Source organism: Puntigrus tetrazona, chromosome 3 (assembly GCF_018831695.1).
Source record: "Puntigrus tetrazona isolate hp1 chromosome 3, ASM1883169v1, whole genome shotgun sequence".
NCBI classification, from domain to species: domain Eukaryota; kingdom Metazoa; phylum Chordata; class Actinopteri; order Cypriniformes; family Cyprinidae; genus Puntigrus; species Puntigrus tetrazona.
The window spans coordinates 12,251,075-12,271,771 of record NC_056701.1 but is presented as its reverse complement, the minus strand read 5'-3'; the positions used below and the strand labels follow the sequence as shown (position 1 = coordinate 12,271,771).

The 20,697-nt window shown below is 38.6% G+C and overlaps 3 protein-coding genes and 1 long non-coding RNA gene across 7 annotated transcripts; 2 read left to right on the top strand and 2 right to left on the bottom strand.

Moving 5' to 3' along the window:
- Positions 1–835: 835 nt before the first annotated feature.
- On the top strand, positions 836–3,910 carry LOC122341243. Of its 2 annotated transcripts, none has more exons than XR_006250458.1 (3): positions 836–1,129; positions 1,955–2,136; positions 3,118–3,910. It is a non-coding gene; the product is annotated as an uncharacterized LOC122341243 (long non-coding RNA). The 2 variants fall into 2 exon arrangements; XR_006250459.1 differs by having other exon boundaries at positions 838–1,125.
- prr14 (proline rich 14) lies at positions 3,679–12,296 on the bottom strand. The gene is made up of 8 exons (XM_043234610.1): positions 12,147–12,296; positions 10,503–10,641; positions 9,276–9,319; positions 6,612–9,182; positions 6,309–6,456; positions 6,118–6,227; positions 5,958–6,026; positions 3,679–5,003 (listed from the first exon to the last, which is right to left on the bottom strand). Exons 2-8 carry the CDS (start codon positions 10,521–10,523, stop codon positions 4,691–4,693), a joined length of 3,276 nt encoding a protein of 1,091 aa, XP_043090545.1. The 5' UTR covers positions 10,524–10,641; positions 12,147–12,296; the 3' UTR covers positions 3,679–4,690.
- A 295-nt stretch (positions 12,297–12,591) lies between these two features.
- Positions 12,592–17,914, bottom strand: cd2bp2 (CD2 (cytoplasmic tail) binding protein 2). 3 transcript variants are annotated; one of them, XM_043235469.1, is made up of 8 exons: positions 17,795–17,914; positions 15,765–15,854; positions 14,940–15,012; positions 14,658–14,793; positions 14,301–14,458; positions 13,318–13,888; positions 13,067–13,152; positions 12,592–12,906 (listed from the first exon to the last, which is right to left on the bottom strand). In XM_043235469.1, the coding sequence occupies exons 3-8, from the start codon at positions 15,009–15,011 to the stop codon at positions 12,796–12,798; spliced, it is 1,134 nt and encodes a 377-aa protein (XP_043091404.1). In that variant the 5' UTR covers position 15,012; positions 15,765–15,854; positions 17,795–17,914; the 3' UTR covers positions 12,592–12,795. The 3 variants fall into 3 exon arrangements, with proteins under 3 accessions (XP_043091404.1, XP_043091405.1, XP_043091406.1); XM_043235470.1 differs by lacking the exon at positions 17,795–17,914 and having other exon boundaries at positions 15,765–15,864; XM_043235471.1 differs by lacking the exons at positions 15,765–15,854; positions 17,795–17,914 and adding an exon at positions 15,610–15,697.
- pheta2 (PH domain containing endocytic trafficking adaptor 2) lies at positions 15,994–19,855 on the top strand. Its single transcript, XM_043235472.1, has 4 exons — positions 15,994–16,541; positions 16,830–16,949; positions 17,774–18,077; positions 18,170–19,855. The coding sequence occupies exons 1-4, from the start codon at positions 16,461–16,463 to the stop codon at positions 18,631–18,633; spliced, it is 969 nt and encodes a 322-aa protein (XP_043091407.1). The 5' UTR covers positions 15,994–16,460; the 3' UTR covers positions 18,634–19,855.
- The last annotated feature ends 842 nt before the right edge of the window (positions 19,856–20,697 follow it).

The following is a 20,697-nucleotide window of genomic DNA, read 5'->3' as shown; positions in this document are numbered from 1 at the left end:
AAGCTTACCCGACAATAAAGATGTTTCTGATTCTGATTGTAGATAATAGGGTCTAATTTCAAAAAGGTTATTTCTGTAGACTTGGAAGAGTCTGATATTAATAAAATCTTTTTTTACTTCTTTTTTTTACATTTTATCAGGTACAAAATTAAATTTTTATTTATTTATTTCTCATTACAAGCAACTGGCCCACTGATTATTTCTGGGGACTGTAGGGGTCAATAAGCATGAAAAGTGATGTTCTAGAGTTAAAAAACATACAAGTGAGGTGAATTTCTACGTATTTGGACACATAAACTAAATTGATGTATCAAGCAATATACCTTCATGCCTGGACTTGACCACGGCACCTGAAAAATGTGACCCTTAGGTACTGTTTTTCGCCCCTTTTAAAATAATGATCATGCTTGCAGTTTTTTCCAAAGGAAAAAAATCAGTATTGGTCTGTCAAAGAACATTCATGAAACAGGTAAACCAAGCAACTGTCCAACATTTCTGCCCAATTAAGAGATCGAACACATGTGACTACTGTGTTCAAACACCAGCCCCGTGGGGAACTCAGTCTTCATGTCAGGAACTGGATTCTTGCGGCTCTCTGAGGCTCTGATTGTGTAAATAGAAAGAGAAAGAAACCGTGAGAGAGAGAATGAGTAATAGTAAACATGCAGTCAAAGCGTTTGAGTTACAAAGTCTGCAGAAGCTACTCATGATTCACAGGGGCACCAAGGTGTGGTAAACAGAGCGATAAGCGTAAGAGCTAAAGAATGTGAGTAGAAGTACCTCGAGCTGAGTTTGAGTGAATAAGACAGTGGGAGGGAACAGAAAGGGGAGGTGTTTCAATCGGTCTCTGTTGTAACACAGAGCTTCAAAGTGTTTCCTCACACTCTCCCTCCTCTAAAGTCGAAACTGGAGCTAAAGAAGCTGGACTATATAGTTCACATACATAATTGACAATAAGAGGAAGCTTGGATGGGAAGTCGTCTCGAATCAGGTTGTGACAACGACATGTGACATCTTTGTCAAAGGACACTTGACTGAGACATATCTGGTTATTAAATACCTTAGGATCTCTGGTGAACCTGAGGAATTTCGGACCCCTCTTCCCTCGAGATCAAGTCTGGGCGAGTAAGTACTGAGAGCTTTATTTTCAGTAACCATGTTTCAACTGGCATGTTTTTCACTCGGCTACCTTCAGAAATATTATTATCTCTTTGGAGGCAGGCTTTACACGGCTGAGATCTCAATTTATCATGACAGTCTAGCCAAAACTAGCAAAGTGATATCTATCAACAATCTTATGCAATACTGATGCTAGCTGCTGTCACACCGTGACTTTGTTTCTGTCCATACCTGTTTTTCAAGCCCCAGCACAATAAAAGATAACAAACAGACTTCTACTTAAATAATTTAGAACATTTTTCAACTTTTAAATTGTTCTAATATACATTTATTCTCCTTTTCAGTTTTGGTGTGTTTCTTTTAGAAATAGATAGAAACAATTGTCCATTATTAAAATTGAAAGCAGATAATCGCTGTCAAGAACCAGTTAAACCAGCTTGCTGTAAATCACTGCTTGATGTTCAAAACTTGATTTAGACAGAACTTGAACTACAGTGTATCCATTGTAGTATAAAGTACCATCAGCATAATGTGCCATTACTTTCACGCTAACTCCCTTATATTTCGAGGGGTGAGAATCAAAAAGGCGTAAGTGACATTTCCCTTTACATGAGAGCTAAAACTAAAATGTTATCATAGTTTAATCTGACTTTGTGAGCTGCTTCAATTTTTTTATCATACAAATTTGTACACTCATTGATGACACTACTTTTGGCAGCAAAAAAAAGCTTTCATTAAGAGTTTTCATTTTATACGTATAACGCCATTTCACAAAAAAATGTCACTTACGCCCTTCTGGTTCTCACCCCTCGATTTATACTTTTACTTTGAACAGAGATGTGTGCAAACGAACTAAAAGAGGTGAGAGTTGAGGATGCTTTACTTGAACATCCTGCGCAGAGGGCTGTCTCCTGTCATGACCTCTGTAAGGACACGGATCATCGCAAACTAGCCATTTGCAGCATCATATGTGGCCTCTCCTGCTTAGGAATTATGTCCCTCAAGTACTCTGTCAAGGTAAGGTTTTTTGATTGCATTGTAACACTGCTATTGTGTTAAGCATCACTAAGCTCTATTTCAACTTATTTTCAAACTTAAATGGTTTAGTTACCTGCGGTCTCAGTTAAAAGACTCAAGAGTGTAGACAAACACAAAAAGGTGAAAAGAAAAGAAAAAACAACTGGCTTCCTCAAGTAATCTTATTTAATGACTGATGATCAGTTTGTTCTCATATACAAAAACGCAGTCAATAACACAGATACGTTTGGCAAAGATGAGACACAACGAAACAAGAGTACCATGAAAATTAAAGTCTGCGTAAAGTCAATTTTGAGAATTGTTTGTAAACACATTATAAATGATAGAAATGCATTGCTGAAACGTGTTACAAAGACTGTGAAATATATAATACTTAATGGTGGCGCTATACCGTTAAAAAGCCTTTCACCATTTTCAGAGCAGGATTTATTGGGCGTGTCTAAATCGGAGCTCGGTGACGTAATGGAGCCACTTTTGTCAAAACACCAATCTTTCTGCGCAGTGCAACACACAAGTCAAACACACACATAATAACTAGAGCGCATAAGCAACAGTGGTTCGGCCGTTCAATCGTGAGTTTGTGTCATTACCGTTAGATGCTACAGCCTAGTTTGCTATCTAGCTATGAATTCGTCACGTTATGTGATTGCTATAATTTACAAAACAACTGAGCTTGGTCTCATTTAAATCAAGCTGCTTGAGGAAGACAGCATTCGAGAGCGGAGAGGACGGCAAAAAAAAAATTCAAGAGTTCGATTTCTTAATTACTTCGCTTATTTTAGCATTGAAATTTGGCTCGGTGCTTAATAACACATTTTTCTGTGATGTGACAAGCTCACAGCACACATTTAATATTGACTTTACACTGACTTTAACTGCAGGCAGTGATGAAAGACACCTTTTCATGCACTAATATAATCTAAAAAAAGGAAATCTAACATCTTTCCTCATTTTGTTCAGGCTCGAGAGACAAGAAAACAACTTCAAAATGAAGATTGTCCAGCAACAAGAGAGAAGGCCAAAAAATACTCCAAAAAGGCGTGTAAATGGGGAATATGCTCCATTGTGGCCTGGGTGGTTTTAATTCTCATCTTTCCTTTGCTTCTGGGATTTGTGTCCTTTGTTGTAACCTTCATAGACTAATACTGAGGAGGCCTTTCTCCAGTTAAACGAGCTACCAAAGCAGAGTTGTAGAAGCACAGAAACACTCTTTCAGTGCTCACGTTGGACACCGCACCTAGACCATCCAAAAATGTAACTTTATGACAACAGGTTGGACATTAATCATTATTTAAATTATGTTTCCAAGGGTGCTTGTCCTTAGATTGGATCAAAGGCCAACAACTTGCTACCTATAACAAAGAGGATTCAACAGTTTGCACAAAGGACTAAAAATAGCTTTCATGTATTTTCGTAGTAGTGAAATCACTGCAATTAAACATTTAAAATGGCACTTAAAACACAGCAACTTTCTGGAATTTGTTATATCCATGAGATAATCAGCACTGTGCAGACAGAAGCTACTTTTACACTTCAGCAAGCCGAGTTTATTTATGGTCTTAAACTGGAAACGAGACACTGAGACACTTGCAGAGAGCATGAAAGTCAAACGTTGAGATATGGATGTGGTTACATTATTAACATTCTGTTCTTGTAAATACGTTGAACTGTTGCAATACCTTGTGCTTTTTTTAAAGTTTTATACACCGTATGTATTTTAGAGTTTGTAATAAAATGTGTAACAGTCAAAATGCACCCGTTCATTGTGAACTTCTTACAAACAACTTGACAAAACACCAAAATACAAAACACAGTTCAATTGTATTCTATTAGAAATACAGAACGCAGACTTCTATACAACTTGACACGCAAACCATTCAACATGTTCAAACACCACGTATAGTATTATAAATCACATCAAAGATGAACAAAAGCCTAAATTATGTGAATGGACTATAGACAGAGTACCTGAGTAAAAGCATAGAATGCAATGCAACCTTTAAATCCTTTATGCTTCTAGATAAGAAGCACCAAGCTTAATCTAAAAATTACCAATGCAAACTTTTGTCTCACTGGTAACTCGCTGTATTCAATGCTCTCACTACAATGTCCTTTATGGCATCTCCTTTATAATGAAACCCCCAGGTCATCCTGAGACTGTATTAATAAGGCATTCCTTTGAACCAAAGTTTTTAAAAGAATATACTGAAAGAGATGGTTTTAGTCTCTTCATTTGATGTGGTGAGCATGAATTAAGAGATATATGCCACAGATTCATGTAAACAAGTGCTTTCTTTGAATGACTATAAAAAGGACAAAACAGAACAAAGCCATTTCTTGTTAAATCAGACCAGTCTACAAAATAAACACCCTTACCTTGCAAAATATATAAAGAATGTGACGTATTTACAGTACAAGAGCAATTCAACATTTTACACCTCTGCAAGTCTATTTATTGTGTTTTGTTTAATTTACAGTAAATTTTAACATAATACGTACAAAGCCCCTCATTTGGTACAAAACAACCTCTGCCTCAGCCCACAACCTGATGAAGTGCCATCCAGGTGTCTAACTCCTCAAGCTTGGAGCAAAGGAGGGACTCCAGCTGCTGCAAGGTGAGGCCATCCTCCACTTTGGAAGAGACCCCGACACCTCTTCTGGTTCTACAGATCCCAGCGCTCCTTTGGGCTCCACCTCCCGAAACTACACCGACCAGAGGTTTCTTGGGCTTCCTGGCGACACCCAGTTCAGGGAATTCAACAAAGCGCTTCACCTTTTTTTGGCCCACGACAGCCTGAGAGCCATCACGCCGGTTAAGAGGCACCTCAAAAATGGTTTCCAAACGCCTGAAAGAATTTGCAAAAAAGTTTAAAAGAGAAAGAATAAAACACCCCACAAAAAAAAAAATCTCAAAACTTAACTGCATGCTCAAAGTAAATTTACATTTTAAAATGATAGTTCGACTAAATATAAAAATTTCATCCTTTACTCACCTTCATGTTGTTCCAAACCCAAAGGACTTGATAAATGGAATATATTTTTTAATAAAGAGATGGGAGATTTTTGTCCCTCAAGATTGTATGATTTAATCAAATACTTCTGAAGAGACATATGAATGCTTTATATGTTGAACAGATTTAATTTGGACTCACATATGAACACATATGTCTCGTTTTACTATGTCTTTTTGACCTACTTGAATTTTCTTTGTTTAGCTTAACCTGAACGTTCAATAGAGGGACAGAAACCTCTCAGCTTAAAAAAAAAAAAAAAAAAAAAGTATTCAAAGTCTCGTTGGTTTAGGACAACAAGTGTGAGTAAATGATTAAAGAATGTTAATATTTGAGTAAACCATCACTTTAATATACTACATATTAAAGTCAATTGTATTTAATACTGTAGATGGTAGACATTAAGTCACTGGTGATGTGTATCAGACTGTGATACATGTTATGAAATATTTTGTATAGTTAAAGAAGACAAAAAAAAATGCACTAGCCCATATTTTACTTTTTTTGTATAAGAACACACTGATAGCTTTTGAACTGCACTAAAAAGCTACTGGGCTGTTGGGATGTTCTGTTCATCCCCGATGACTGTGAGTACTAGAAATCCCGAAGGTAAGTTAAAAAAAAGTGACAAACATATCATAAATTCAATAAATGCAACCAGTCTGAAAGCAGTGCCAAGCACTTCTTTCAGTTTGATTACTAAATGTACAGAGTTCACCGATTATTAAGTTGATAAATGTGTGAGAAACTCAATTATCCAGAAAGCAAATCATGTGGAAGATGTCTCACCCATCAGGTGGTTTGCTGAAGTTTTTGTTTGTATAGATCTCCTCTAAGCTGAAATCCTTCTTCTTTACTCTATAACACAAAACAAGAAATGTAGTTTTGCTATGATGAAGTACAGACACAGACAGTTATGACTAAGCCTATAACCTTCTCTTTTACATACCTGATGACTTTAGGAAGGCCCATAGGGGTAAGATTATTCTGAGGTTTGGGAATCTTTTTACGGATACGAATAGAGGACACTTTTCCACGCTGACCATCCTTGATCTCTGTCTGTTTACACAGATGCAATCAGTATTTAAAAAAAATGTAACAATTTTAGTCTACAAACCAAAGTTAAGAGCAAATTCACACCTTGATTTCAGAGTCTGATAATGCTTTCTCCTCTGAGATGGCTGCAGAGAGTTTAAGGTCAAAGTTGGACCTCTCCTCATCTATCGACTCCTCACACTCCATCTGAAGCACCCGACTGTCTCCTTTCAATGAGCTTTGTGAAAACGCACTTGAGGGAGGAAAAAGTAGGATTGTAACTACTAACTTGCATATTTATTAATGTCTTATGGGAAAACATCTGAGATCAACACAACAGATTATATAAGAACAGGTGGTAAAAAGCAAGCGTTCTCAGATAGGGAGGCTGGGAATATGTTAAATTACCTGCAGAGTGATGACACAGAGGTGGAAGGTGTCTCAGAGCTGGGAGTGACAGAGGAAGGGCCGGTTAAAGCATGATAGGAAGTGAGGGTGGAAGAAAAGGGGGGACTGAAGGAGGACGGTGATGATGAGGACACAACAAAACTGGAGGCAGCTGAAACACTGCCGGTGCTGGTGTCACTTGCATGACTACGCCCTTGGCTTGAGCCTTTAGACAAGAAAGCTAAAGGACTGGACAAAAAACACGAGGCAAGGACTGTGAAGGAGGTGGAGGGAAAATAAGGGGAAGAGGGGCACAAAGGGCCACCCCGACTAGCAGGGTACACCTCCTTACGGAGACACAAAGGGGCAATTTCGCGCTCAATCTCCACACTGCAGACGGTGTGCCGGCGAGTGCGTTTGGACGGAGAGTGAAAGTGGATGGGAGGTGGAACGGGTGAGCTCTTTCTGCTGGGTGAGGTAGTGCGGTTGTCATGCGTGTGGGAACGGGGGAAATGACAGTCACTGAATACTAGGGACGGGATTTCAGGGCAGGAGTAGCTGCGCAGGAGGCGGCTTGGACCGCTACCTGACAACGACACTACTGGAACGGATTCCATCGCCTTTTCTTGGCTCTCCGCTTCACTGTTACCTCCAACAGCACGTCTGCGTTTGACAGCGGAACCATCTATTCTTCTTGATCGAATTATGTTCCTTGTGGGTCTGCTTAGTTTTTGTTCTGAATGCAGCGGAGCTGTTGAACCAGGTGGCAGAAGTTCCTTGATTTCTTCTCTTGCTTTCAGTCCAGAAATACATGTCTCCTGCTCCTCAGCTGCTGGAACAGATTGTTCGCTGCGCAGTAGTGTTCTTTTTGAAGGCTTACTTGGTCCTGCTGGATCAACCACAGAAGTCATGCTGAAGTCCTCAAACTTGTGCTTGGGTGGACGAATGATTCTCTTCTGCAAAGCATCTGTAATTTGAAGATGCTGTCTTGTTTTTTGAGTTTCATTGGTCTTCTCGGACTCCTGTGACTGCACAGGATACTGAACCTCTTCTGATGAACCATTCATAGTATTTTCAATCAGAACGTTCTGTGTGCCATTTTGAGAGTATGTAGTATCAGAGGCACCATCTTCATTGCTAGAGGTCAGTAAAGTCCTACATTTTAAATTTCTTCTTGTTTTGTCCTGTCCTGTTTTATCTGAGGTCTCAACAGAATTTCTCATCTCAACATCTGCAGCATTACTAGTACCGACAGACACGTTTGAGTCTTGAAGTGGTTGCATTATAGAAACCCTTTTCCTCCTCTTCCTAACCTGAACATATGTTTCTTCCTCCTGGTTTATTTCCAAAGCATTGTAATTGTTTTTTGTTTTTTTATTCTTCATAGATCTTCCCTTTTTAGCATTCTGCAAATCATATTTCCCCCTTTCATTCAAGTCTTTCTTTGTCTGAGGAGCTTCCCTGCATCTCTTTGGCCTCACTTCTCTGACAGAAACGGCCTTTGGAGGCTCTGATACTTCAGCCGAGTGGTGCATCCACTTCATACTGTTCTCAGATGATGATTCCTTCATCTCCTCATCTAGAGGCTTTGATCTGGTCACAAAAGTGGCCAGTTTGATGGAGGTTGCTCCAGTTGACCCTGACAGATATTTCTTTCTAGGGCTCTTCCTAGTGGCCATACGTGAAAAGGATTCTTTGCTGCCAACTGGGCTTGTGACTTTTCTTACCAAATCAAAATCAGAGGAAGTGCTAAAAAAGGAGACTCCAGGATCAGGCTTGTTTGCACTACTGTCAGACTCTGGTTTCAAAAGGTTTGATTCCTCTTCTGAAAAGCAGGACTCAGGATGATCTCCATTGGCTGTGAGGTCCACAGTGCTACAGGTCTGTCTCTCACTTGACAGATGATGCAGAACATCCATCTGAACACTTGCCTGGCTGGACACACTCATGGCACTTGCAGAATTCATAAGTCTGCCCGTGGACAGATTTGATCTAGTCCTGAGGAGAGGGCTCTGTGCTTTACAAGGACTGACATCACATGACCCATGCTGAATAACAGCTTGTGACTGGTTTGAAGGACGGTCTATCTGATTTTCTTCATTTGGTGAAACCTCGTTGTGCATTTGAATATTATCCAACACTGGTATGTGGTTGTTACTTATTGAAACTGTACAAAAATTCAGTCTCTGTGCAACTCTGTGGCGTTTTGGAGCAGTGCTGCACTGCACCTTTTCCGAAGAAGGCCGTTTTGGAAATAATCCATTTCTACATTTGTTGGTTTCAGCTTCCTCTGTCCGGACTGAATTTTCAACATTTGACTCTAACTTTTCATGCTGATTAGGAAGTGCGATCAAGGACAGGGAGTCACTTGGCTTAAAAAGTCGAACAGGGCTCATGACAATCTCAGTAAAGCTAGCCATCTTTGATTTGAATGACTGTAGAAGTGGCCCAAACTCCCATCTTTTTATTGCCGAAGGGCTCTCTGGGGAATCCCTCTCCACTGAATTTTGGCCGTGGCTTTGTTCCTTGGCAGGGCTGCCATCTCCTAACTGTGAGCTCATGCAGGGTGATACCAGTATGTGGTTTTCATCCCTAAAATAAAGAGAAACAAAAGACGTTTCAAGCTTGTTTGCTGGTTAAAATTACAAATCTTATTTTTTTTTTGTCTGATGCTGCATCACTCACTCTAAATATTGCTCCTCCATCTCAGCTTCAACTCCAGAGCTTGTCTGAAAACAAAAAGTGAATGATGAGATAATAATAAGATATAATATAAAACCACTAAAATCTTTTATTTGCATAGCTCATGCATAGCTTCATGGTGTGTAGTTACTGATTATTGTAGTTATTTGCATGGTGTAGGAGTATGGCTAAAATAATTATTTACAAGGAATGTAGCTTTATTGTTTTTTATAATTTAAGAAAAATCCATGGTTAGTTCATGTCAGTAGCATCTGATACTGAAGTGAATCAAATCCACACAGATTTCTCCCACATTTCTCAAACCTGGGTTAACTTTTTAATTCTGTGTAATTCCAAGTACATTAAATTGATATTACACAACATCAGTGACTTACAAGTAAACAAAATTTTCCTGTACAGAACATACGTAACTAGGGTCATCCCAAACAACACCCCATTTGGTTTTACATCTCACTGTCTACACGTTTCTCCCCTTTTGCACATTTATTCTCTGAATGGCTCACAAAGGTGTGCCACTGTTAGTTCCATTGTTTTCGTCTTCCCTCCCTGACACCTTCATATGACTCTTATAACACTAACCATGACGATGAAGACGTGAAATACAACAGATGATTGCTCACAACATATAGTTTGCAATCTATTTTGACTACACGTCTAACTTGTGTCAGCTTGTGGCTTAATTAAATTGTATCGTGTTATTTTTCTATATACACTATACTATTTTACTCAAAAATATGATGCATAATCAATAATGATGATTATCCCAAAACTGAATGTCTTACGAGACTGACTTTTACGGGGGCCCTTCGTTGAGCAGTACCGGTGTTTTCCACTGGATTGTACCAGTGATCTTAAGTGAACCAATGTTTTCCACAACAGTTTCCACGACAGTTACAACACAAACAAGGTTGATGTATGGCCAAAGTGAACACCACCAAAGAAGGCCACACTGATAAATGAGAACAATTAAAATAAATAAATAAATGAAAAAACACAGATTACCAATTTTTGTCTTAAAAAAAACAATGATAACAAGGTATAAGTATAGGTGATTGGTTGGACAGAGACTTCACTATTCATTGAGAAAACCATTGCTTGCTCCAGGACAGTCGTGACTTGTCTCTTGGTAAAGTAGTAGTCAGACAGTTGTGTTGCAGTGATCAAGATCAGAGAAAAAAGTGCTTAAGGATGGCAAAAACATGAAATTACCATGCTGTTTTCGTCTTGCATGAAGATGAGCTCAAGTGTTGGGACTGTGGTGACTGAGCCTCATTGTTGAGTTTCTTTTTTAGCCATGTGATGCAGTCCACTGTTTCTGTTTGCTGCCCTTATTTCTAAAACGTCGCAACTGTGGAACAAGCAGGTCATTGGTTAACCACTTCACAAGAAGTTACTTAGAATGAACAAAAAGATAGGAAAATGTTAAACAGAAGTATACAAAAATTATTCTTCCATGTATACAAAAATTATTATTCCATGCAATAACACATGATGCTGAGGGTTGAAACTGAAGAGCAAAGTAAAGACAAGATATGCATAAGCATAGCAGTTTAATGTACATTAGATTACTAATCAGCATAACTTTTCAGTTAAAAAAATCTGTAGTAAACAGTTTAACAACCTAAACACAATTGACTACCAAAAACACAAATCTTGATCAAATAATTACAAGGATAGTGGTTTAATTAATTATTAAAAGGGCCTCAAAAACGCAAAATGTGTCATCATTTTCACTTTCATATCATTCCATACCCTTTCTTCAGTGCAACATACGGTACTTTGAAAAATACTGTGGAAATCAAGCAACAACATAGCATACCACATTTCTCAAAAAAAATCTCTTTATGAAATAATATCAAACAAGTTTGGAATGACATGAAGGTGAATAAATGATGACTAGTTTTCAAAACAAGCATTTTAAAACGTCTTGATCATAATGTTTCCATTTCGTACCCGTGTAATACTGTCATGCGATTTTGTGTGCACACACATACATACATATATATACACATATACATATATATATACATACATATATATATGTATGAATGGTGTGAAGTATTAATACAGTACTGAATCGCGTGTAAGCTTTTATTGATTTCACTTACTGACATACCAATCTTCCACTAAGGCAAAGAACAAATCAACACAACAAACGCCCAGTCAAAAACAAATAAATAAATAATAATGAAAAGAGACCTAACCCGAAAAGAGATCGAAACCTTTTAGTTCTCAGACTGATGGTGTGTGTACTTTCATAATAAAGCCCGCGTTTGATTGTCAGTGAACTTACTAATAGTGACCAAAAGGATGATTAAAATTGTTACGCATCGTAAGTTACCGTTGAGCTCAGCACTGCGTTGAAAACCGGCAGAATTAGTTTTCTAATATTTTGCCTGGAAATCAAACTTTGTTTGAATTTTTTTTTTTTTTTTTTAAACAGAAACATCACAAGTTTTCTCATCGTTTTAACGTGGCACAGTTATGTACAGAAATGAGATCAAACAACGGCAGTCTCATCTCTCAGACACACTTGAGCGGAAAAACAAACCTTAACCGCAGTCGAACAGATTCCCACTTAAATTCTCAAAACACAAAAGACGAAGCCGTCCTAAATCTTCAGGAGTTAATCAGTCATTAATCATGTATCATAGCAGGCGCTCTATTAGTAATGTAATGCTAGGTTTTCAGACACTGCTGTGGTTTTGTGTACGTCGTCGACGTAAATTGCGGCTAACAGGGCTATGCTGCTATCTACGCACAAACCCGTCAAATATATTGCATTAAAAGGGTACTTCACTCTCTTGTATTTCAGACACAGATGTAAATTATACAACTACAATGCACACTAACCTAAAATCGTCTGTAGGGAAACGTGCGGTGAGGATGTGAGAGCATCTCCTTTAGGCGTTGTTTCTAAAACACCGATGTTTGTGTGACATTTCCATGCCGGACGGCGCCCGAGTTTCACCATTGCGCTTACCGTTCAGACCTATCACTCGCTCCGAGCGTGTTCTGAGTCTGACGGAGAGCCAATCAGAAGCTCGTGAAGTATGAGAATGGCCCGCCTCTAGGGTAACGTCTAAGATTTCAGCCAATTAGAACCGTTCCGCGTCAACGTGCTTACCAATCAGGTTTCAGGAGGGAGAAATGTAACCAATAGCGTGGTCGCAAACAGCCTTCTTTGTCCCCGTGTGAACTTCAAAACTGGTTTCACGTACAGCCCCGCGGTTTATATATTGTATCTTGAGTGTGACACTCTCAAATTGTGTATCCAATGAATGCCCGTGAGTCAGAATAGTTGTAACATTAGCCAGAACACTAGGTTGGATCCAGCCATAAAGTCTTTATTTTAAAACGCATCATGTATCAAACACAAGTGCACATACTGGTGTATGTGTGTACTTAAGTCAAAGACAAATATTGAAGAGTAAACAATTATTAGGGAAGCCCTCTCAGATAGGCAGAAGAAATCAAATAAAATCAGTAAAATAACAACAGATCATGTATAAAGTTCAAAGTCTATTCTCTTTGAGTTGTAGAAAGGGGCACCTTCTTGGTCAATCCTTCTACAGTACACTCCATCCTTAAAGTAGCCTTCATCCACCCAGTCCTGAAATAAAAGATACAGCATATTTACTTAAAACCGTATTTGCATACATCTTTACAAAAAAAAAAAAACAAACCCAAACCCCCCCAAAAACATAGCAATAATGAATCTATCAGTGTTTAAATTTGAAAAGTTTCATATTAAAGGGCAAATCTCGTCTCACCTGCATCTGCTGGCTGCTGAAGGGCCCATAGAGCTCAGAGTTTTCCTTGTTCTCCCATTTGTACTCCCACATGACCTCATCACTGACTAGAGAGAAACGTAAAACACATGACTGCTATTACTAAGGGGTCAGCCATGAATCAAATAACCATAAAAGACAATCGGCAATAAAATGTTCAGTACTCATTCCAAAAAGTTGCTAATGTTCCAATCATGCCACCCTTAAAACCACATCCTCATCCAATCACTTACCTCTGCTGTCGTCTTTATCCTCATCCTTTTCTGCAGCATGCTTCTCATCAAACTCCTCAGCGAACATGTCTAGCTCATCTTTTTCCTCATCATCTTCCAGTGTTTTGGCTGCCTTTCCTCGAGTCATACCCTTCAACTTGTAGGCCAGTTTTTCATACGTCTGCTGATAAATTTCAAATTCTCCAATCCCCACCAGTCTATCCGCTAAGGCTGTCAGTTTGTCCAGTTTACCAGCGTCTCTGTTCGAAGTCTCTTTTTTCTCCTCCTCCCCTTCTCTCAGTCTCCCTTTCTTCTTTTGTCCTCCAAGACCGCCCAGTCTTCTCAGAGCAGCAGCCACTGTTTCTCCAGGAAGCATCAGCTCAATGACGGCTTCTGTGAGCTGATGACGGCTGTACGTAGCCAGAGGGTCTTCTGCAGGTACTTTCTCCTCTACCTCCTCATCTTCCTCACTGTCTTTCCGCTGCTCTTCACGTTTTATTTCCTCTTCTGCTTCATCTTCATCACCAATTCTTCTCTTCCTCTTAGCTGCAAGGCCTTTCTTCTTTTTCACAGGCTGCTCTTTGATCTTTACCTGTGTAAAGATATAGTTTGATCAATGATTTGTGACCCTCTACAGTAATAAGTAGCACACGTATATTTGTAGCAAAAGCCAACAATACATTGTATCAATTTTAATTTTAATTTTGATGAAGTAAAGTACAATTTAATATAAAGTATCATTAACTTTAAAAGCTAATTTTTTCAATTTAATTTACATTTTCTTGCACGCTCCGATTATACATTTTCAAGTAGTTGTATCCATTTGTAAAAATACTGTCATATCCTAACAAACCTAACAAAATCTTATTTATTCAGCTTTCAGACTATGTACTAAATCTCAATTCCAAAAAAAAATTTACCCTTATGACTGGTTTTGTGGTAGAGGAAAATATTTCTTAAATATCTGAAAATCAATCTTAAACTATTATCAATTATTTCTGTACCCAGTCGATATTGTCCAGCCAGTTGTCTCTGATATCTTTCTCTTTGTTGACAAAATAGTTTCCCTCTGAATCAAAGTGTCCCTCCTGCATTTCCTCGACGAGATTAAAAGGGGTGATGCGTACACCCTCGTCATAGTCAATGGTTGCCATTTCCTGACCTGTAAACACAAAGAAAGTCTAATATAATTAGCACTTTAAGTAATGTAAATACAATACAAGCAATCTAATGTTTCAAATGACTGTAATCTCACAGCCTTTAAATAGCAAACATCCAATATCTATAGGAAGAGCCAAAAAAAAAAAAAACATTCTGCAATATTTCATAATCTGCATGAAGCCAAATTATTACTCAAAGACCTTCCACATCATCACTGGCAAGGATGTCATATTTGCTGCTATTTTCTCCATCCTCTCCTCCTTCATCTTCCTCATCACTGTCCAAAGAGTGTTTCTCTTTAAATCTGGATCCTGGGCCACTCACACCATCAACAATCTGTAAAAAGACGTTGGATAGAGCAGAAAGGAGCATGAGATTTCACAAAACGGCTGATAACATCTATTACAACAGAATAACAATATGCATGGTGATGCAAAAGAACAATTTGACAACAATAAAGAGTTAAATTGCATTATATTGACCTTCTTCTTCGGAACATCTTCCAAAATAATCTCCCCATCTCCATCCTCAAATGTCACTTTCCTTTTCGACATGCTAAAAGAAGCATAAGACATGTGACTACATGACATTTGTCGTGTGCATATATAGTGTACTCATGTAGTACACACTGAAAGTGTGGTTACACTTTATTTCGATAGTCCACTTAACTTTCTTATAGTCTGTTTGTGGACCCACCAAAATAAAGTATTTGAAGTTATTAAGCAGACAGTCTACTAATCATCTAATGGATGCTAGTTGACATGAAATTGCAAAGTTACTTACAGTTAGCAGAATGTCTAAAGTGGACTATCAAAATAGAGTTACCTGAAAGTTTTGTAATTTTAACGTAACTCTTGAGACTCCATAACAGACTGAAATAATGAAACCTGTGCATGTGGTGTGGCTTAAGATTTAAAGCGAATTAGTAACCAATAGCAGTTGACTAAAGGGAACACAACTGAATACCCAACATTACACAGTATAAACTCCTCCTAAAGTTGGATTTGGCAAAATTGGGGCTATATTTTATGCACATTTAACCTAATACAAACAACATTGGGTCAAGCACCACATTTTTTTTTTGTATTCACACCACTACTGTGCAACGCGCAAGCTAACGCAGCCAGCGTGCGTATGGAGCGCCTAACTTACGTCAAAGTGTGCCTGCTAGCTAACGTAAACAAAAACCGCACATAGCATAAACTTTAGCTCGACCTTCACAGACGCTTAACAGACTGGACAGATGTAAAACAACACAGATAGGGAATGAACTCATGGTAAAAAAAAAATAATAAAATTTTGGTTACCTGGATGTTATTCTCCCCGCTGCGCCATTCAAGCACACTGAAACCGGAAGAACGTCATTAGCGGGATTCTGCCCGAGCCTCTATCGCCACCTGCAGGTGAACCGGATTAATGACGCCCTCTGCGATTAAAACACTTCTGAGTGTGACCTCACATCCATCACTTGATCTACTTTAAAAAAAAAAAAAAACCACACACTTCCTTTTTACGTTTCCAGATGATTTACATATGTGTATCTGATGTTACAGTTAACATTTGCTTTTTGTGGTTTCTGGGATAATATTCATGTGCTGCGCTAACGTTGAATAGAAAAAGTTGCATTTGAGAAGCAGAACAGCAGAGACTGGCAAAAAGCCACCACTGTTCTGATATAACGCATCTAGTAAATATTTGATGACAGCTTGAATTATAAACATGAATCGATAATATTGCAGAGCATCTGTTTCCATTTATTCATAAGTAGGGGTTTTTTTCTCCCTCATTTTTGACTACAGATAAGCCTATTTGCTGGGGCTGTGATAGCGCACATGTCGCTGCTGTTTCATCATGAAGTCTAAAGAGAATAGGGCATCGGCTTTTGTTACCAGGAAGTGGGTCGCGTTATTTATATTTCAACACTTGCGAGACCGGCGTGAAGGCGCGCTGGTAATACGAAACTTACAATATCGTTCTGGATCTTATACGATTCGCCGGAATTTATGAGACTGACCTGGAATGATGTTTTGCCACTAAGGGTGCATGGATATCTACATCAAATCAACGGAAAGACATTGACAAAAGTAAGTTGCTGCACCTGACTAACACTGAGTCTGTCTGTCACTGTTCCGTATCACAATTAAATGCAAATGTTTCCATATTTACCCTTATAAAAAACGCATATAGATAATTCAAGAATATAGTATTTACGTGGCAATAGTGATAGACACTGCGTGAACCGGATAGACAAGTTATTCACGTATGATTACTTGCTTAAATGCTTAACGCGTTTTTTTTTATCTTAAAAAAAGGATCAATGATGATGGCACATTAGATTTGTCCATGGGTTGTATTTTCTGTTGTATGTAAAGCTCGCGCCAGGACACGGCTGCACGCCAGGTGGCGTTGTAATGAAGATCCATGAGAAGATCCTAACCCATTACCTGTCCTGCACTTCACCTGTCGATAAAGAAGGATATCTTTACAAAAAGGTAAGGACCCGAATGCGCCAACGTTACCCAGATACACCAAATGATCAAATCAAGTCAAGTCACCTTTATTTATATAGCGTTCTGTACGATACAGATCGTGTCGTGGCAGTTTCGCGGTGTTAAACAGGGAAATGGTGTGTCGATAATGCTAGAGGAGCAGTTCGTTTTATTGTGATGACATTGTCCGGTTCTATTCGGTTCAAAAAAAGCATCTGCGCAATCAAGTGGAAAATGTTAACAGAAATGAAGTGCCCCCAACTAAGCGAGCCAAAGTTCCACAGCGTCAAGGAACCAAAACTCCGTCGGTCTCAGTTCTCCTCTAACCAGGTTTAGAGTGACACTGCCTCGACTTTCACATTTATTTACTACGCGAGATCGTGAAGCTACATTATATCTGACATCTGCTGCGTTTACGGATCATTTACGCAAACCAAATAGATTTCTATGTTGTTGTTTTTTATTGTTGTTTTTTTTTATGTGCTATTTACTTATTACGTTTAGGTTACTGTACGGTTTCAAATCAAATATAAATTATAATAATGGCAAGCGCTACTATCTGTAAATTGTACCACGGGAGAAACAGGGCTGTCACACTTATTTAATACACATACTTCAACTTATTAAAAGCATGCCACTGGCCTATTTTATAATTAGTGACACTAATTCAGGTTCAGGATGTATCAGTCTTTTTGCATTACAAAAAACAAAAAAATCTATGTCCTGTAGACTCTAGAACAATTTTTGCTCTCTTTAAATGAATCACAATTGCACTGACTTCCTCGTACTACCTGTGCTTGATCTATTACCACATTTCTTTTCCGCAGAGGGAGAGGAACACCACTTACCTGCGCCGCTGGTTTGTGTTGAAGGGGAATCTGCTGTTTTATCAGGAGCGTCCGGGCGACCGTAACCTCTTGGGTGTGATTGTTCTGGAGGGCTGCATGGTGCAGGCGTGTGAGACAGACGGCCAGTTCTGTTTCTCTTTGGTGTTCACGGGACCAGGCCTCCGCACGTACAGACTAGCCGCTGATGACCATCTCAGCCAGGAGAGCTGGATCGGGGCTCTGTTCTGCGCTAGTCACATCTACCTCTCTTTAATTGTCAGAGACCTGGAGAGACGCTACGAAGGTGCGTTTATCTGTATGTGTTTTTTCTGTGTCTGCTGGCTTCGAGACAATTAACGTGTCTTATTGCATTTTGTCATGCTCTCAACAAAACAGAAGCTAGAAGAGACAAAGGCCTTTGTGACTCCATCCAGACCTCGGCAGTGACTTCTGCACCCAATAAGATAATGGCTTCCTGGAACTCAGGACAACCCTATTTCGTACATGGGACTTCCATAGTGCCCAGAGATGGGCGTAGCTACAGCACCAGTGCTGTACCACCTCCATCTACTCAGAACAGACCCATCGGTTACAGTCTTCATGCCCCTCCTATTCAATTCAAGACTACCAATAAGCGTTCTCCAAAGCTCTGGCCCAAGAGAAATGCCCATGTCACACCCTTAAATGGTCCGGCACCATCTTATGGGGAGTGGCCAGCTGTGAACTTCGATCCTTTGGAAGAGTTTAGTAAACTGCACGAGTACTATGGAAATGAGATTAAGCAACTAAGAGCTGACTGGCTGAAGAAGAAGCGAGAGGAAATGGGACATGTCGAGGAGGACCTCATTGATCTCGGCTAGAGCAACATCTGAGACTGTCACATCTATGCATTTGTTCATGTTGTTGTTCAAATAGGGAAAACAATATTCTGAAACAATAGATTGATGAATGTATTAAGATGCAGTACTAGTATAATCCTGCTGTCGTCTTTATTTTATGAAGGCACTGACAGAGTCTGATCTTGTGGCGTTTTCTGATATAAAAAAAAAATTAATTTCCTCTCTGTGGTCTCTCAGGCTAGTTCCTTCTCACTTGACCTGTCATAAAGTAGACCCAGGCCACCGGTAGTTAACATTTTTTATGTGCATACATTTATGATGGCAGAAATTCATATTGCACCAAAGTACTTCATATAGAGATTAGAGATGACATGTGGAGCTGTAAATGCATGATAATAAATTCGTATTTTAATTTATTGCAACGTCTTTTGAGATACATACTGAGAGAGCCTACTTAATAATGTTATCTTGAGAAGAGGGCGACACAAGTGATTGTTCAGTTCAGATTTACAGAACTTGTTTCATACGGTTCAGGAGGTTTCATAAATAAACTGAAATACACGCCCTTTATATTCTTCCTCTTTCACAACATCTCAGTTCTTTGGGGATGTAGATGTGCCTTTTTTCCTTTTAGTTTCTACTCAACACAGGAACGTTAAACATTAGAAGCAACAGTTATTTATTACAGTCATATCAGTAAGCATCAATACAAACTGTTCAGTTCTGTATGCTATAGGTCACCAGAGGACTGTATTCAAACATGCTTCAGGCACAGCAGTCACTAGCTGCTTCACAACTGATATTCTATTATTTAATGTTCTATAGATAATTGTATATGGACATCAGCAATGTTTTGTTTTTTTGTATAAATGTTTTATACATTCGCAGTTTCTATGACTACCATGCTTTTGTCTTAAATTTAGTATAAATCAGTTTTGTTGTAATATATTTGACTTTCGATGCTAATTTATTTAGCGATAGATTTGATTGTTTTATGTAGTATTTATCCTCGAATGTAATGTAAATTGTAATCAATTTTGCAAAAATACATTTAATTGAATGCTTGTTTAATTTAGTAAGTTACATTTTGAGTGTATTTCAGCACTGCATATTGCACAGCATTAGTACAAATATTTTTAAATCAATGGGTTTGTTTGGTTTATTTTACTGTACCCTATTAAACTCTTATTGTGAACTATTGTTTACTGTATCAAAAAAATTGAATAAAAATCCTAATAAATTATGCTAAGATCTTTATTTTTATTTTTTAACATGTACAGATTAAACTTTAAATTGTGGTTGGTGTAATGATTCATAAAATCACGATATGGAATCTATTTGGTGATTCTGTGACATACATCAGAGCTCTGACAACAAAAACCTAAACTCCTGAAGTGTTGAATGCAACACGAAGCTCTTCATTTCAACCATGACATCTGCTCTCTGCAGACCTCAGGTATGTCAAACCCCTACAGTGACGATGTGGCCTTTTTCACCTCATCCGGATTCCAGACGTCTCTGCTGTGATAAACAGCTTTCACGATACATGGCAGGAGATCGCGTTACACGTAACATGTACTGTACGTATAGACATGTACACTTTGACAGTTCATAAACAAAACAAATATGACTGACACAGTGGCCTACAGGCCCTCCTGTGAAGACAGTAAATCACAGATGTATTTACACAACCTGATCGGTCATCAGTCAGACATACTTGAAAAGGGTCTACAATGAACTTGTGCTGTGTTTAAGAAAATCATTCTTTTATGACATGAAATATCTCATATCAAGTCCTACACTTCCTCTGACGCAGCCTTTCCTTCCCCTCCCCGTTAATCTCTCTCATACACACTTTGAATACTGTTCCACCATATATAGTTATAGGAGGGGTGTATTAATATAGCATATGCTATACTATATCTAATTTGAGAACCAGCCTAATTATTCAGCTGCTTTTTCAATGACTGCAAGAGTTATCAATGTAACCTTAACATTAAATCATCACTAATTAAGAAAATGTGCTGTATACCGTATATGCATTTCCTTTTCAAACATATTATTACCCTTTTAAGTTTATCCATT

Bases quoted from the DNA above. Each gene is read 5' to 3' on its own strand.
- cd2bp2 (XM_043235469.1), bottom strand. From the start codon at position 15,011: ATGTCGAAAAGGAAAGTGACATTTGAGGATGGAGATGGGGAGATTATT. The intron at 14,459-14,657 runs GTCTTTGAGTAA...TTGTGTTTACAG, and splicing joins TGCCAGTGATGATGTGGAAG to GTCAGGAAATGGCAACCATT. The intron at 13,153-13,317 runs GTAAGTGATTGG...GTTTCTCTCTAG, and splicing joins GGATAAAGACGACAGCAGAG to TCAGTGATGAGGTCATGTGG.
- pheta2 (XM_043235472.1), top strand. From the start codon at position 16,461: ATGAGACTGACCTGGAATGATGTTTTGCCACTAAGGGTGCATGGATAT. The intron at 16,950-17,773 runs GTAAGGACCCGA...TCTTTTCCGCAG, and splicing joins AAGGATATCTTTACAAAAAG to AGGGAGAGGAACACCACTTA. The intron at 18,078-18,169 runs GTGCGTTTATCT...TCAACAAAACAG, and splicing joins CCTGGAGAGACGCTACGAAG to AAGCTAGAAGAGACAAAGGC.
- prr14 (XM_043234610.1), bottom strand. From the start codon at position 10,523: ATGCAAGACGAAAACAGCATG. The intron at 9,183-9,275 runs GTGAGTGATGCA...TCTTTATTTTAG, and splicing joins ATGGAGGAGCAATATTTAGA to GGATGAAAACCACATACTGG. The intron at 6,027-6,117 runs GTATGTAAAAGA...TTTGTGTTATAG, and splicing joins GGCCTTCCTAAAGTCATCAG to AGTAAAGAAGAAGGATTTCA.